This window comes from Stegostoma tigrinum, chromosome 37 (genome assembly GCF_030684315.1).
Source record: "Stegostoma tigrinum isolate sSteTig4 chromosome 37, sSteTig4.hap1, whole genome shotgun sequence".
NCBI classification, from domain to species: domain Eukaryota; kingdom Metazoa; phylum Chordata; class Chondrichthyes; order Orectolobiformes; family Stegostomatidae; genus Stegostoma; species Stegostoma tigrinum.
The window spans coordinates 22411758-22430387 of record NC_081390.1 but is presented as its reverse complement, the minus strand read 5'-3'; the positions used below and the strand labels follow the sequence as shown (position 1 = coordinate 22430387).

Here is an 18630-nt window from a genome sequence, read left to right as displayed (position 1 = left end):
GAGAACTAGAGGAAGGCAGAGGAGTGACCCACTGACCCCCTGGTGTTTCATACAACCTCTAAAACTCCTAAGTCCGATGAATTAATAAAAAAAAATTTCTTTCGAATGATGTTCACAACTGTCCCAGAAGCACATCCATTAACAAGTGCAATGATCACCAAAAGCAACCTGTTTTTATGCACTCAGGTGATGTGGGCATCGCTGACTGGGCTAATATATATTGCCCCTCTCTATTTGCCCTTCAGTGGCGTTGAACTGACATTTTGAACAGCTGCCATCCACGTGCTGCAGGTTGACCCACACTGCCCTTAGGGAATGTTTCTAGGATATTGCCCCAGTGACAGTGAAGGAACAGCAATATATTTCCAAGTCAGGATGGTGAGTGACTTGGAGGGGAAATTGCAGGTGTTGGTATTCCCATGTATCTGTTACCCTTGTCCTTTGGTGGTTATGGGTTTAGAAGGTGCTGTCTAAGGATCCTCAGTGAATTTCTGCAATATATCTTGTGGATAGTATGTTGCAACTGAGTATTGGTGGTGGAGGGAGTAAATGCTTGTGGATGTGATGCCAATCAAGCAACTGCTTTGTCCTGGATGGTGTCAAGCTTCTTGAGTGTTGTTGGAGCTGCACCCATCCAGGCAAGTGGGGAGTATTCCATCCCACTCCTGACCTGTACCTTGTTGACAATAGGCAGGCTTTGGGGAGTTAGGAGGTGAATCGCTCACTGCAGGATTCCTAGCTCCTGACCTTCTGTTAGACTCGTAGAGTTGTACAGCACAGAAGCAGACTGTTTGGCCCAACCAGTCCATGCTGACCATATCCCAAACTAAACTAGTCCCACCTGCCTGTGCTCATCCCACATCCCTTCAAACATTTCTTATTCACGAACTTATCTAAATGTCTTTTAAACATTGTAACTGTACCCACATCCACCACTTCCTCTGGGAGTTTGTTCCACACACAAACCAATCTCTGTGTAACAGCATTGCCCCTCACATCTCTTTAATTCCTTCTCCTTAAAAATACATCCCTTGAAGTCACCCACCCTAGGTGAAGACACCTGCTATTCACCTTCTTTAAACCGGTCATTATTTTATAAATCTCTAGAAGGTCACTCCACAACCTCCCATGCTCTACTGAAAGAAATCCCAGCCTATGTTGCAGTCACTGTATCTATGTGGTTGGTCTAGATTAGTTTCTGGTTGGATCTGCTGAAATCTATGCTGTTTTAAAACTAATTCTGTAGATTCAACTGAAGGAACAATGGATTGTTTCTCTGGTTTTCAGACAGAAATGGACAGATCCATAGGATGTGTTGACTAATACCTCATTAAACGTCCCATACACAATAAGCAACGAACCAGACTTCGTCAGCTGTTCTGCTCAACAAACACTTTTTGCTTTCTCCAGAAAAGGCTATCCCAATTTACAGGCTATTCTGTTAAACAAGCTGGATTTACGTGTTTTTTGATGTTTGCATACGTGCTTTGGAGATAAAGTACACAATCTCGTCTTAATCTAATCTACGCTTTGGTTTACTATACTTTAAGCCTTTTCAAACCACAACCAATCAGCTCTTTGAATTGATGACCCCAATCATTTATCAGCTGAACAACCCACAATCTGATTTGCTTTTGCAAACAGTGAAGCACTTTCCAAAACTGAAGCCCTGAGTCAAATGCCATTGCACAAGACGTCAGGGCAAATGCCTGTGGATCGCCTTTTAATGGGAAGATTTGACTTGTAGTTCGATGGAGCGTGGATGCAGATTCACAACTCAGTTACACACAGCCATGGGGAAGCACTCATCACACGTATACAGGCATGCGTACACGCAAAAAAACAGACACATGCATGCAAATACACACATTCACACAAGCACACTGACACAAACACACAAACATACAATCACACATACATCCACACATAAGTGCAAATACAGACATGCACAAGTATCTATCGCAGATGCAAACACGTGCTCAAACACACACATGCACAAGCATCCATTACACATGTGTACACACATATATCTCACACACACACACAGACATACACACAGTACTGATTTGGAACTTTAGGTGGGATGTTACGCTGTATCCAGGACCTGACTGATGGGGTGAGGTTGCAGGGATTTTATCAAGGTATTGATGGTCTGCCTGCCTTTAGGCCAACTGAGACTCATGAGTGACCATTTAAGGGCCTCTTGCTGATATTTTGGTTACCATTTGAAGGCGGGGGGGGGAACAATTTACCACCTCTACCTCCACTCCAGGGAGGCTGCCTAGTCCTTTGGGCTTCTGGGCAGGAAGACCCCTTCCTTCTCGACGCAGCTGCTGTCTGCTTGGCTCCAACAAGCCCTAATCCAAACATTCTTTCAGATTGCTCGGGTCTGTGCTGACCTGCAACCCCAGCAGCGGCCATACATCCAAGTGGCGCTGCTGAGACCAGAGGAGCTGCTGGCTGTCAGTTGGTCAGCTGCCCTTGAAGGGGAGATGTCACGCCTCATTCAGGGAAGAAGCCATTATTGCATGCAATTAACTGCCTGAGCAACAGAAAACATGAGTCACAGATCTCAGACCAGTGAAGGCAGGCTTGTCCAGATATCGTGACTATTTGTGGGACTATTCAAAAGCCTGCCATTATCTCTCAAGGATCATATTTCAGGAATTTCAGATGTCTATTACTCTCTCATCTAAGTATAATATGGGTTTAAAACTCATTCCAGAGGAATTTTCAATATTTCTTCAACACTGAGGCTCTGTTGGATGTAACGTAAGAGGCAGAATGATACGTGGCAGTGGGTTTAACCTGACGGTCACCACGCCTCAAGCAAGGGGCATGATTAGGAATGCGGGATCTTTGCTGTGACTTCAGCCAGCACAGGAATTAAACCCACAGTGTTGGCAAAACTTTGCATCACAAACCAGCTACCCATCCAACTGAGCTAACTAATACCTTCACTTTTCACGTGTGGTCTTATGCCCACATCAATGAATCTGGGTTCAAGAAAGACTGGTCAAGGAGAAGAGAAGGTCAAGAACTATCTTCAAGCTTTGCCTTCTTTATAATGTTGTTTTCTTTAATATATATTAAGAGAAAATGTTACAATACTCAAGTATTCAGGGATATACCACGCTATAATCTTAGTGTCACACTATTCAAAAACATTTCCATAAAGTCTATGATGGTAGTCAGTCTATTGCATATACTTCTTTGGAGGTGTATTTAACATGCACTGGCCTAGGCATCAGGCTTCTGCCTAGCTCTCCATGTATTTCTTGCTTCCTTCATAACTCTACCCACACCGTACTATTTAAGCCCAATGAAGGGCAACTCCATGACTGCTGCAGGGTCCTAAAGCTCTTATACAACACTTCCTATGGGAAATGCTAAACTCAGATCTCTCTTGCCCAATCTGTTGGGTGTAGAGGGTTCCAGGGTATCATCTTAAATAAGAATGGAAAAGGTTTACCCGAAGTCCTACAAAATATTTAATTTCTAAAATTCAATTTTCCAGTCATTATTTCACTGCTGCTTGTGAGACGTCCCGTATTATTAGTGATTATACTTGGAGAAAGTATATCATTATCACAAAGCACTTTGCGATGCTGTGAAGACATAAAAATGAGAGGTGCCGTACAAATTTTAAAAGTGTTTGATAATGGCAGTATACCCAAATAATTCATAAATAGAGCCACAGAGTCATAAAGCAAGAAAAAGACCCTTCAGTCCACCTAGTCCACGCTGACCAATTTCCCTCTTAAACCCCTTCTCCTCATTTACCTGTCCAAATGGCTCTTAAATGTTGCAACTATATTTGCAGCTACAACTTTCTCTGCCAGTTCATTCCACATACAAGTCACCCTCTGCGTGAAAAACATGCCCTTCAGGTCCCTCTTAAATATTTCTCCCCTCACCTTAAAGTTTTGCCCTCTAATTTTGAGCATCCCAACCTAAGGGAAAAGACCTTTGCTTCGATGATGATGGCTAGCACAAGGGGACATAGCTTTGAACTGGGGGGGTGATAAATGTAGGACAGATGTCAGAGGTAGGTCCTTTACTCAGAGAGTAGTAAGGGCGTGGAATGCCCTGCCTGCAACAGTAGTAGACGCTCCAACTTTAAGAGCATTTAAATGGTCATTGGATAAACATATGGATGATAATGGACTATTGTAGGTTAGGTGGGCCTCAGACTAGTTTCACAGTTTGATGCAACATCGAGGGCCGAAGGGCCTGTACTGCACTGTAATGTTCTATGTTCTATTCACCTTATCTATGCCCCTCCTGATTTTATACACCTTTAGATGGTCACCCGTCAACCTCCTACACTCCAGAGAAATAGGTCCCCAATCAAAACCTCTTGACCCGATAACATCCTTATAAATCTTTTTTGCACCCTCTCCATGTTAATAATATCCTTCCTATCACAGGGTGACCACAACTGGACACGGTACTCCAAAAGCAGCCTCACCAATGTCCTGTACAACCACAACATGTTGTCTCAACTCCTAGCCCCAATGGTCCGAGCAATGAAGGCCAGAGTGCCAAATGCCTTCTTTTCCACCATCGACATATGACGCAACTTTCAATGAACTACACACCTGAACGCCTAGGTCTCTCTGCTCTACAACACTTCCCAGGGCTCTACCATTAACAGCATAAGTCCTGCCCTTGTTTGTCCCACCGAAATACAACACCTCACTTTTATCCAAATTACACTACATCTGCCACTCCTCAGCCCACTGGCATCTGCAGTCCTTGCCATCGCTTAAATGAAAAGAACTTTCTGTTTTCTGCTCTCGGAGACAGACGAAAATCACTTGAGAAACTTCCAACTTAGCAGCCGTTCCAAGATCTCCTACTCTCTTTTATTTTATGTAAATTATTTTTGAGGCATCCCCAGGAGAACATTAATGAACTATCTGTTCTCTTTTCTGAGAGCTTGCCACTTTTGATGTTCCTAGGAGAAGCCCAGAAGCTACCAGACTTACTGACTCTGATACCCCCATGTGACATGAAGGACTTTAACCAAATTGCGAGGTTTGTAAGACAAGGCACAGAATAAGATACAGAACAAACAGATGAAAAAGACAGGCTGATCTCCTGCATTATAAAACTTATAAATGGCAAGTAAACCATCGAGAATACCTTTCATTTCCGTTCCGTAAATTAAGGAGGCCTTGCATTTTACAAAATTGGTAATTATTATTTATCACAGAATTGTTACAGTGCAGGAGGCCATTCAACCGACTGTGCTGGCAGCAGTTCTATAACACAGTGCCAATCTCCTCACTTTTCCCTGGACACTATTTCTATCCGAATAACCATCCAGTATCCCTCTTGACTGTCTCAATTGAACCTGCCTGCACCAGATTTACAGCCAGTGTATTCCAGATCCTAATTATTCACTGTGTGATAAAGATTTTTCTCACATCATCCTTGCTTTGTTTGCATGTCACATTTAATCTACATCTTGCCTTTTTATTCCCCCAAGCGGAGACAGCTTTACCCTATCTACTCTATTCAGCTCACTCACGATTTTGAAATCAGATCATCTCTTAGTCTTTGCTGACTGAGAGGTTAACACTGCTGCCTCACAGCACCAGGGACCCAGGTTCAATTCCAGCCTTGAATGATTGTGTGATGTTTGAAGTTCTCCCCGTGACTATGTCCCATGGTCCAAAGATGTGCAAGTGAGGTGAATTGGCCATGCTAAATTACCCATAGTGTCTAGGGATGTGGAGGCTAGGTGGATTAGCCGTGGGAAATGCAGGGTTACAGATGGGGTAGGGGGTGAGTCTGGCTGGGATGATCTGTGGACATGATGGGCTGAATGGCCTGCTTCTTGTAAGGATTTTAGGATCCTTCTCTTTAAGTGAAACAGACCCAACTTCTTCAATCTATCCTGATAACTGAAGTTCTCATTCCTGGAACCATCATAGTAAATCGCTTCTGCACTCGCTCTAATTCGTGCACATCCTTCCTATAATCTGGCACCCACAAACGTATGCGTGGTTAATTCTTCTGTCATCACAATTTGGCATCCGCTGCCAGGATGGACAATCTATCCAAAAATAAAGTCAGTCGTATCACCTACACTTGGCTAAGGTGGGAATAGGTGTCTTCAGAGAGTCGGTGCAGACTTGATGGGCTGAATGGCCTCTTATTTGCATTGTAGGAATTAAATGACCTTTCAAAAGCATGCAGTTTGATGCAGTTGATCTTTCTAAGTGTACTGTGGAGGTGAGCCTCCTTGGCAATTAATTGCACAGAAGAGTTAACTTAGCTGCGATTTGGAATCTGGAGACTGTGAGCTAATGAAACTTTAGGGGTGTGAAAAAATGACGGTTTCCAGCTGAGACTCACCAGGCACTTTGCGTACTGCCTCTTGCAGTTGGATCTTTTCGAGCTCAGCCAGGCAGGGGGGCTCTGCAACGACACAAGGAGAACATTCATCAATCAACCAACACAGCATCTTCCCCCATCAAGTGAAAACACAGCCAGGCCCTTCATAGGTGCACTCTGCAAACTGCAGTCTCTCACTAATCCATGAAAGGAGATAGCAGGAGAGATGGGGAGCTTGGTTTTCCGGAGAAGGGAGAGAGAATAAGAGCGGGCCAGGCTCAAGTGGTCTACTCCTGTCCTTAGCTTCAATGTTTCTAAGTGAGTCAGTGAGGTTTACAGCAGAATCCCAGCACTCAGAGATCTGAATAAACAGCTGCCAACGGTGGAGTGATTAAATCTGGAGATGCATAAGGGATCAGAACTGGGAAAACGGCCACAAGATTGAAAGCTTGGAAAAGGGTGGCACGGTGACTCAGTGGTAAGCACTGGTGCCTCACAGCATCAAGGACCTGGGTTTGATTCCAACCTTGGGTGACTGCCAGTGTGGAGGGTGCACATTCTCTGTGTCTGCAGGTGCTCTGGTTTCCTCCCACAATCCAAAGATGTGCACGTTAGGGCGGATTGGCCATGGTAAACTGCCCACAGGTTCCAGGGATGTGCAGGCTGGGTGGATTAGCCATGTGAATTGCTGTGATAGGGTGGGGACGGGTGAGTTTGTGTGCGGATGCACTTGGAGGGTCGGTGTGGACTCAATGGACTGAATGGCCTGCTTCCACACTGTAGGGATTCGTTGATCCTAAAACATCAACTGGAAGAAATTAGCAGAAAGACTGAAAGGCTGGCCCAAAACATGAGGAGAGGTTTTGAAAGGAAGAGGGGGATATGCAGTGAGAGGAAGTGATTCAGCTCTATGCAATCAAAACTGAAACTGAGTTGCTTCTGAGACAGTGTGATCCACCTTGTTGGAAGGTTGAAAGTCAACTCATTGTGCATAAACTCAACTTATTCCTTCCAACATTGGGTGGACATTCACTGGTGGAGGAAGGGTCAATCTACCAATGCTCACATTAGTATCACAGCAACACCTACTTTCTCTCCAGAAGCAGAAGCACCATTCAGCCATGGAAACATGCCCGTCTCTGTAGGTGTCGCAGGAGTTGAAGAAGGGCCTCACGCAGACCTCGTATTTGTCCAGGTTGATGGCTGCAAGCTCTGCCTCATCCAGGAACAGGTCCGTGTCTGTATCCAGCTTGGAAAACATCCAACCGACCGAATCCCTGCAGCTAGCCACCATATTCTTATCCAACACTTTAGAGGGAAGAAAGGAGCAGAGATTATGACTAACACAGAGAAGCTAGTTATGGCTAAGAAATAAAGTGAATTCTTAGGTGAACCAAGACACTATTTTATTTTATTCATCCACGGGTTGTGGGTGTAGCTGGCTAGGGCAGCATTTATTGCCCATCCCTAATTGCCCAGAGGGCAGTTAAGATTCAGTCCCAAGGCTGTGGGTCTGGAGTCACACAGAGACCAGACCAGGTAAGGATATCAGTTTCTTTCCCCAAAGGATATCAGTGAACCAAAGGGGACTTTTTCCCCCTGACAATTGACAATGGATTCATAGTCATCATAAGACTCTTAATTCCAGGATTTCATGGAATTCAAATTCCACCATCTGCCGTGGTGGGATTCAAACCTGGGTCCACAGAACATTCCCTGGATGTCGGTTTCCTAGAACAGTGTACAGTACAATGCCAATATAGATGCAATGCATACTAGCCCCAGAACAGCATCAGTACAGGTATCGTGTGTAGCAGTAATGTCATGGGATACGAGGCCAGCATTTGTTACCCATCCCTAATGTCCTTGAACCAACAGGCTTCCTAGCTCATTGCAGAGGGCAGCTAAGAGTTGCTGTGGGTCTGCAGTCACACATTACCAAACCAGGCGTGGAAATAAAAACATCAAGTGCTGGAGAAACTCATCAGGTCTGCCAGCATTGATGGAGAGAGAAACAGAGTTAATGTTTAAGTCTGAAGAGTCACGTGGGACCAGAAATGTTAATTCTGTTTCTTGCTGCACAAATGACACCAGGCCTGCTGAGTTTCTCCACACTTACCGTATTCATTTCAGATTTCCAGCATGCACAGTATTTTGCTTTTGACCAGGGAAGGGAAGCAGACTTCCTTCCCTCAAGCACATTGTTGAACAGGATGGGTTTGTGCGACAATCAACAATCTGGTGTTAAATTCCAGATTTCCCCAAATTGAATTTAAAAACAGCTGCTATATCAGTATGTGAGCCCATACCCCCTCGAGCATTAGCACTAGATTACTAACCCAGTGACATTACCACCCTTGTGGCTAAATCTGAAACTGGCTTTCAAGAGGTTGTTTTGTCCTTTTTTTTTGAAAAAAAGAGAGGTTGTAAGGCAGAAGAACAGAGCCAGCTATTCAGATCACTTCAATAAACAGTTTGTGACAGCCTGGGTGTTTTTTTTAAACTTGGAACAATGGAATCAGCCTGGGTGTGGCCAGCTCTCACAGACCAGGCTTTCTAGCTTTTTCAGTTTTAGGTTTCAGCTTCAGGCAGAAGCCATTGGGGTTTGAAAAGAGATAACAAGGTGTGGAGCTGGATGAACACAGCAGGCCAAGCAGCATCAGAGGAGCAGGAAAGCTGATGTTTCGGGTCTGGACCCTTGCTCAGAAATGGCCTTCTGAAGGAGGGTCTAGATTTGAGATGTCAGCTTTCCTGCTCGGCCTGCTGTGTTCATCCAGCTCTACATCTTGTTATCTCAGGCTCCAGCATCGGCAGTTCCTACTATCTCGGGCTCTGAAAAGAATTGGAAGCTTCTTGAATGCCTCTTCGCTGCTACTCTCCCTGAAGTCTCTCTCGGTGTCCTTTTCCTCCTGGATTAGAGAACCGCACGTGAGAATGTGCGTCTGAATTTTCTGTGTTGACAAGGTGTGTGTTTATGGGACATTATTATATTGGAACAGTTAATTAGTAATAGTTACTGTATCTATCATTCTGTTAAGTTTTCCAAAAGAGTTGTTATTCTAAATTCCTCTTTCTTTCATTGTATTGTAACTACAGTGTTTAAATAAATTGTTTCGCTTAATGTCGAGTAGTTTGTCCAATTGCATTGCATCAGCAACAGACACTTCACATTTACATTTAAAATAAGAAAAAATTAGGGTCCAAGCTAACTTCTTAAAATATTTTGACAGGGTGTAGTCCACGACACACTGCCTATGATGGTATGTGCAATTTGTACCAGTCAAGGTCTTGCTCTGAATGCAGCTTGTTCTAACTGCTGGGAAAAGTCTCTCTGAAGCTTACCGCTGGACGCACTGGCCCCAGATCTCCCTGAACTGTTCTGTTTTGCATTTTCACGCAGCAGCTGAAACCAGTCCCTGAGTCGATCGCCAAGATCCGCTAGATCCTGACCGGTGCAGCCAGCTGGAGAGGAAAGGAGAGAACAAATGATAGAATTACTCCAAGAGTGCTTGGCTCTGAGATATAGGGTGCAAATGTTGAACTCTTTGACTGTTAGTGGGAGGGACGGTGTGCTGTAAATGCAGTATGCTTGAGAAGAGTGATAAATCCATGAGAGTTGAAAATGAAAACTGGGGCAGGAGTGGGAACAAGGAGAAACAGGAACAAAAACAAAGTTGCTCGAAAAGCTCAGCAGGTCTGGCAGGAGAAAACAGAGTTAATGTTTCGGGTCCAGTGACCCTTCGAAAGGTCTTAACTCTGTTTTTTCCTTCACAGATGCTGCCAGACCTGCTGAGCTTTTCCAACAACTTTGTTTTTGTTCCTGATTTACAGCATCAGCAGTTCTTGTGGTTTTTATTTCAGGAGAAACAAAACCCTGGATTATAAAATGTGAGGCTGGATGAACACAGCAGGCCAAGCAGCATCTCAGGAGCACAAAAGCTGACGTTTCGGGCCTGGACCCTTCATCAGAGAGGGGGATGGGGAGAGGGAGCTGGAATAAATAGGGAGAGAGGGGGAGGCGGACCGAAGATGGAGAGTAAAGAAGATAGGTGGAGAGAGTATAGGTGGGGAGGTAGGGAGGGGATAGGTCAGTCCAGGGAAGACGGACAGGTCAAGGAGTTGGGATGAGGTTAGTAGGTAGCTGGGGGTGCGGCTTGGTGTGGGAGGAAGGGATGGGTGAGAGGAAGAACCGGTTAGGGAGGCAGAGACAGGTTGGACTGGTTTTGGGATGCAGTGGGTGGGGGGGAAGAGCTGGGCTGGTTGTGTGGTGCAGTGGGGGGAGGGGACGAACTAGGCTGGTTTAGGGATGCAGTAGGGGAAGGGGAGAATTTGAAACTGGTGAAGTCCACATTGATACCATTAGGCTGCAGGGTTCCCAGGCGGAATATGAGTTGCTGTTCCTGCAACCTTCGGGTGGCATCATTGTGGCAGTGCAGGAGGCCCATGATGGACATGTCATCTAGAGAAACCCTGGATTACCTGCTTTGCAACAAACCTGAGAAATCAGCTCAGCTGAAAATGAACATCCTGTAAAATAGGCAAATAATGCAGCATCACTAGCGTCCCATCTCCAGTTCCCTTGCTCTTTATCACTGCCACTTCATGTCTGAATCTATTACAGGCTCATCGATAGCAATTAGTCACTCTAATCATTCAACAATCCCATTTTAAATGCATAATGCCAATCCCAAGATAATGCTAGACAAATTAAATAACATGAGTCTTGCTTCATTTACCAATTTCCATGTCCAAATTTAACAAGAGTTGAAAAAATATTTGCACTAATTCTTGGTGTACCAACTGGCAAATGAAACATCCAAATGTATAGATTACACAATCAATTACAAGGGGGACCATTGATTTACTCGGGCACCTTGCCCTAGGAAGGCGATATTGGCCTTGAAGGGAGTACAATTTAGGTTTTCAAGAATTCTACCTGCACTTACAGTTCATAGAATCCCTTCAGTGAGGAACAGGCCCTTCAGCCCAACAAGTCCACACCGACCCTCGGAGCATGTCACCCAGACCCGTTTTCCCCTAATCTAGACACCCCTGAACGCTACAGGCAATTTCCCATGGCCAATCCAACTAACCCGCACATCTTTGGACTACGGTAAGAAACCAGAGCACCCCGGAGGAAGCCTACGCAGACACAGGGAGAATGTGCAAACTCCACACAGATAGTCACCTGAGGTTGGAATCGAACCCAGGTCCCTGGTGCTGTGAGGCTGCAGTGCTAATCACTGAGCCACTGTGCTGCCTTCAGGGGTTATGTAAATTAGGCCAGTTTTCTCAAGAATTTAGAAAGTTAAGGGGTAATCTAATTTAAATCTTCAAGATATTAACAGGAAAGGACAGGGTAGAGAAAGATAGCACAGCATGGAGCTGGAGGAACACATCACGCCAGGCAGCATCAGAGGAGCAGCAAAGTTGACGTTTCGGATTGGTACCGTTCTTTAGAGCCTGCTGCGTTCCTCCAGCTCCACACTGTGTTATCTCTAACTCCAGCATCTGCAGTTCTTGCGATCTCTCTGTAGAGAAAGGTAAAGTATTTTCACTGGTTGGAGATTATAGAATAAGTAGCATAGTCTGAGAATTTCAGGAGGGATGTCAAAGCACTTCTACACACAAAAGATAATCCATATTAGGAACACTCTTGCATATGCTCTTTGGATGCTAGATTAATTGATAATTTTAAATCTGAGATAGATAAATCTTTGTTCAGAAGTAGTATTAAGTGATATGGACCAAAGGCCACAGATCAACCATGATCTCATTGAATGGTGGAACAGGCTTGAGGGGCTGAATGGCCTATTCCTGTTCCTATGATCCTACAACATTAGCAAGAGCGCTGGTAAACTAGATCAGAGTCAGAAAAATTATTTCATGCAACTGGTTATTCAAGTCCAGAATGCAAGTGCCTAATCTAGCTTGGATTGCACACTCAAATCCTGCAGCCTAGAGTGAGACTTGAAGTTATATAACTAAGCATTCATAAATATTTCTCAGAGTCAGTGTAAGTCTAATTGAATTTTAGATTTGAACAAGATGTAAACTTAGGCTTTTCTTAGGTGGATGAAATGAGGGAATATTGAGGCCTGTGTACACAAGTATGCAAACAGAGACAGAGTTGAAATGGTAGCCTCATAAGTGAAGTCATAGTCAGAGTCATAGAGATGTATAGCACAGAAACAGACCCTTTGGTCCAATTTGTCCATCCTAAATGCATCCAGTCCCATTTGCCAGCACGTGGCCCATATCCCTCTACATCCTTCCTCTTCAGAGACCCATCCAGATCCCTTTTAAATGTTGCAACTGTACTCGCCTCCACCACGTCCTCTGGCAGCTCGTTTTAGACTCCCCTGTCCTGGGGAAAAGACCTTGACTATTCACCCTATCCATGCCCCTCGTGATTTTATAAACTGCTGTAAGGTTAGCCCTCAGCCTCCGGCACTCAAGAGAAAGTAGCCCCAGTGTAATCAGCCTCTCCCTACGGTTCAAACCCTCTAACCCTGGCAACATCCTTGTTAATCTTTTCTGAGCCCTTTCAAGTTTAACAACATCTATCCTACAGCAAGGAGTCCAGAAATGAACACCGTATTCCAAAAGTGGCCTAACCAATGTCCTATACACCCAACTCTTATAGTCAATGCACTGGCCAATAAAGGCAAGCACATCAAACACCTTCTTCATCAACCTATCTACCTGGGACTCCACTTTTAAAGGAAATGCACCCCAAGGTCTCTTTGTTCAGCAACACTCCCCAGTGCCTTACCATTAAGTGTATAAGTCCTGCTGAGATAAAATCATAGAATTTTACTGTACAAAAGGATGCCATTTGACCCATTGTGGTTATACTGGCTACCAAAAGAGTTACTCAGCTAGTCCTGCTAGTAATTTTGTTTTCTGAATCTAGCTTCTTTCTTCAAAGGGTTGATTTAGAATAAGCACAAAATTGAAGTAAAAATGGTGTGTTGATAGCTAAATGGGAATTTGGCTCCTAATGCTGGGAATGATGTCAGGTCACTTTTGACAGTGAGATGGTTACTGAATTGCGGAGTCACAGGGTGAAGTGCTGGTCTGCATGCTAGTCCAGGAATGTTCCACTCGCTTTGATTGTAATAGACTTAATATTTACAAAATGCATTTCATGCTAGATATACAGCCCAAAAGGCGAAAGCAATCCAAATTAGACATCACAGAAATTGAGTGTTATTGCAAAAGGATACATTTGGTCGATGCTTTTAATCTTGCACCCATTAAGATTGCCAGTTGAGCCTGTGCATTACATACATTAATACTCAGACAGAAAGAACGTGTACACAATCTGCTCCTGCTTCAACTCAACAAAACTAATGACAACCACTGAAAACTGAAAGAACTGCGGATGCTGTAAATCAGAAATAAAAACAGAAGTTGCCAGAAAAGCTCAGCAGGTCTGGCAACATCTGCGGAGAGAAATTAGATTTAACGTTTTGGGTCACCAGCACTCATTTGAGCACTCTGCCCTCGCGTAGTATGAATATCAGTTTTCCCTGAGAATTGGTATTCTTGGAAAATGTCCTGATGAGTGCACAATGAGGCAGTGAACAAAAGGTATCCTTTTTCAGCAAAACTCAAGTGCTGTACGACCAAATGACTATTTAAACTACAGAAAGTGCAAAAGATCCATTTTTTCTCAGTACATCACGCTCCACATAGATATACCTCAATACATTTTCAATCCTCTTGGTTTACTATGTGAGGCACGCAGCCCGAGTAGTTCTACAGTCTCCAGCCCCTCAGTACACTATAGGGATTAGTTGAATGGAATAAAAACAAAGCTGCTGGAAAACCTCAGTAGGTCTGGCAGCATCTGTGGAGGCAAAAAGCGGCGTTAACGTTTTCGGTATGGTGACCCTTCCTCAGAAGGGACCCAAAACATTAACTCTGTTTTCTCCTCCACAGATGCTGCCAGACCTGCTGGGCTTCTCCAGCAACTTTGTTTTTGTTCCTGATTTACGGCATCCACAATTTCTTCAGGATTAGTTGAATATCGTTGCAAGCTCTATAAGATTCAAGCTGAACTGTTTTCATAAATTTGTTTACTAATTTTATGAATGACATAAATTTTTGAAAAGGAGAGCATGCTGGATGGAGACAAGGTGATTATCATTGCAAATTCTGTAAGTTTTAAGTTCAAATGGTTTTGTAAACTTTTTGGACAAATAGAATATCTTTTTAGGAAATAAAGAGTTGGGGGAGCTGCTGCCAAGATGCAGTTGGGAACGATCCCAGCCTAAAGCCATAGAGTTACCATGGACTGGCAACTTTTCAAGCCCATTACTTTCAAACACTTGAATTAGGAACTGGAGTAGTTCGCTCGGGCCTTTGGCCTGTGCTGATGTTCGATGAAGATGTCGAGGAGCCGGTGTTGGACTGGGGTGTAGAAGGTCAGAAGTCACATAAACACCAGGTTATAGTCCAACAGGTTTATTTGAAATCACAGGCTTTCAAAGAGTAGCCTCGACATCAGCTACAAAAGCTAGTGCTTTCGAATAAATCCTTTCGGTTATAACCTGGTGATGTGTGACTGCTGGCATTCAGTAAGATCATGGATGATCTGGCAGTGTCCTGAATTCTCATTTAAACCCAATAACCTATGCTTGAAAGTGTCAAAATTACATTGTCGCATCTCAGAGTGGAACAGGCTGTCTAGAGAAAAGTTTACTTTTATTGCACTTTCTGTAATTTTCAATTTGAAATTATTTATCATCAGGTCATGGTCATGGTCATACAGCATGGAAATAGACCCTTCAGTCCAACCAGTCTATGCCAACCATAATCCCAATTTAAACTTGTCCCATCTGCTTGTGCTTGGCCCATGTCGCTCGATGGTGGACCCGCTCTGGGGTGTTGGGAAATGAATTAGTCACTGCAGGATTCCCAGCCTCTGACCTTCTCTTGGAGTAACAGAGCCACACAGCACAGAAACAGACCCTTTAGTCCAACCATAATCCCAAACTAACTTAGACCAACCAGCCTACACTTGGCTCATATCTCTCCAAATCTTCCCTTTTCATGTACTTGCCCAAATGTCTTTTAAACGTTGTAACTGTATCTGCATCCACCACTTCCTCTGGAAGTTCATTCCACACATGAACTACCTTTTTTATTAAAAAGTTGCCCCTCATGTCCTTTTTAGTCTTCCTCCTCTCACCTTAAAAATATGCCCCCTAGACTTGAAACCCCCACTGTAGGGAAAAGACACCTGCTAGTCACCTTATCTTCACCTCTCTTGATTTTAAAAACCTCTATAAGGTCACCTCTCAACCTCTTATGCTCCAGTGAAACAAGTCCCAGCCTATCTAGCCTCTCCCTGTAACTCAAACCGTCCATCCCTGGGAACATTCTGGTAAATACTTTCTGAACCCTCTTCAGAGTGATAATATCCTTCCAAGAACAGGGTGACCAGAACTGGACACAGTATTCTAGAAGAGGCTTCACCAACGTCCTGTACAACCACAACATGATGTCCCCACTCCTATACTCAAGGGTCTGAGCAATGAAGGCAAGCATGCCTAATGCCTCCCTAACCATCCTGTCTACATGTGACACAAACTTCAAAGCATTATGTACCTGAACCCCAAGGAATTTCTGTTCTACAACACTACCCAAGGCTTCTGTCTGATATAGAAAGTATGTTGTAAGCATTATAAGTTTTACAATTGGATTGAGACATCTAAGAATGGAACAGGTTGCAGGGAGGCACGTTGAATTTTATCGTCCTTTCTTTGATTTAGAAGTCACTGTGTATTGTAATGCACTTTTACAAATCTAATAAATAAGGTATAATTTTGGAAAAAATAAATCAAGGCTTGGTGTCATTAAATACATTCTTTGTCACGAACCTCCACTTTGCCTGGGTGATAGTTCCAACCATATAGAGTTTTTGAATTAGTTAAGAATAGAAGAATTAGGAGCAGGAGTCGGTCATATGACCCCTTATCCTGTTCCATCATTCAATACAATCATGGCTGACTTTTTTTAAACCAGCTACATTTTCCTGCCCTTTCTCCACACCACTCAATGTCTGAGTGTAATGTATCAATCTCCAACTAGAACAGACTCAGTGAGTGAGGATCTGTTGGCAATGGGCCTGGAGCAATGGTTGCTTTATATTTGTGTCCTACTTGTCTAAGAGCGATATGGATTATCATCATCAATATCATTGGAGCTCTAAGCCCGCGCCTGGCATTCACCTGACTTGCTCGCAGGGTCAGAGGTTGGAGCGTGCTCTGTTGGACATGGGCATTTGCCTTCACACTGCTGGCTGAGCTGTTTCCCAGTCAGACATACCTGTAGTTCCAGCTTACACTGTGGGAAGAGAGAGAAAAGAAGAGAGGGAGAGGAACAGAAGGCAGGAGGCAAAGAGAGGTTAGAACAAGTCAATGGATGAACTCAACTGGGTGCATCTACTTTGTGGATTCAACCATTTTGGAATGAGTTGCCAGCTAATTAATGGAGCTCCACAGTTATGGTTATGAATTTCTTTTAATTTTTTTCTTTCAATTGTCTCCAATTAGTTTTCTCTCAAGAAAAGGTTATTTTAATTCTGGATCAATTCACTGACACTGGGTATAAACCCACACGCACGCACACGCACGCACATGCACACGTGAATATAAGGGGTTAATCTGTATTTACAGATATATTTTATTTTGTTCAAAAAGCACACAATTTGTAGACAGTCAATATGGTGTTTTATAAATTCCTACTTTAGAAATAAAACCAGTCTGACTTTAAACGAAAGCACAAACAGTTTCTAAACAAGGCCTCACACCTAACATGCATTGTCTGATCTAAAATGTCACCTCTTCTTTACCGCCTCTGATAAAATCTCTAGTTCTCTCAGGACCGTGACTTGAAAGGGATTTGGGGATTTACATGTACATATCAATCAATTAAAACGTCTGGCTGTTTAAAGATTTAACATCATCTTTGGTTTGTTTAAAACATCCTCATCAGTGTTGTGAATCTTTGATCTTTTATTTATAAAGTCAGTATCTGATGCTACCTCTCTCACTAACACCTGAAGAAGGAGTTGAGCTCCAAAAGCTTGTGTTTTCAAATAAACCTGTCGGCCCCAATGGACTATAACCTGGTGTTGTGTGATTTCTGACCTTGTCCATCCCAGTCTCACACTGGCACTGCACACCAAAGCAGCCATAGCAACCTGTCACAAACGGAAAAATCCCACAAACATGGTGACATTTCCTTCATCCAGGTCATATACATTTATAACTGTGGTGTCAGCTATGATCCCTGTAGTGCTCAGCTGCAGGCTGCCATCCTGAAACTCTGCCCTTTTTCCCAACTTTCTGTCTTCTATCAGTTACCCAATCTTCTGTCCATGTTGATATTCTATCTCCAACACAATAACCTACCGTGTGGTAATGCATAGAATCCCTCCAGTGGAAACAGGCCATTTGGCCCATCAAGTCTACACCAACACTTCGAACAGCAGCCCACCCAGCCACAACCCCTTGCCCTATCCCTGTAACTGTGCAATTCCCCCATGGATAATCCACCTACCCTGCACACTACGAGCAATTTAGCACAGCAAATCCACCTCACCTGCACATCTTTGCACTTTGGGAGGAAAGCAATACAACCCCGAGAGAAGGTGCAAACTCCACACAGCAGTCTCCAGAGGCTGGAACCGAGCCCAGGTCCCTGGCACAGCAGGGCAACATCGTTAGCCACTGAGCTGCCTGGACCTTACTGAATGCTTTGTAAAATCCAAATATATTACATCTACTAATTTCTCCTTATCTACCTCACTTGATGCCTCATCAAAGAATTCTCAGAACAATGTTTGACATGATTTCTGCTTCAGAAAACCATCCTGACTTTGCTCGATTGCAATATATGTGTTGAAATGCTCTGCTATTATGGCCTTTATAACAGACTCTAATGGCAGATGCTAAGCCAATCGAACTACAGTCACAGGTTTATGCTTCTTTTCCTTTTTGACTAATTGTGTTACATTAATGTATTGCAGTCATTTTGGACTCTTCCATAATCTAAAGCTGTCATAACCACAAGTGGGATAACGTAGCGGGGAGCTGTGAATAGTAATACAACTTCTTCGGTTACCAACAAAACAGAATAACGAGGCTATAACAGTCACTTGCAGAGAGCTCAGACAAAGCTGTCAGCCTACATCACGGGCAGCACGGTGGCTCAGTGGTTAGCATTGCTGGCTCACAGCGCCGGGGACCTAGATTCCACCCTCGGGTGACC

General features: G+C 43.8%; 1 protein-coding gene across 2 annotated transcripts in view; it reads right to left on the bottom strand.

The window, feature by feature from the left end:
* The window catches only part of spock2 (SPARC (osteonectin), cwcv and kazal like domains proteoglycan 2), a 190950-nt gene that overhangs the window by 6788 nt on the left and 165532 nt on the right, over nt 1-18630 (bottom strand). For both annotated transcript variants that reach the window (XM_059640320.1, XM_048563756.2), the window contains 4 exons: nt 16587-16701; nt 9688-9807; nt 7435-7653; nt 6367-6429 (listed from right to left, as the gene is read on the bottom strand). In XM_059640320.1, coding sequence (XP_059496303.1) covers nt 6367-6429; nt 7435-7653; nt 9688-9807; nt 16587-16701 — 517 coding nt within the window. The remainder of the gene's footprint in view (nt 1-6366; nt 6430-7434; nt 7654-9687; nt 9808-16586; nt 16702-18630) is intronic.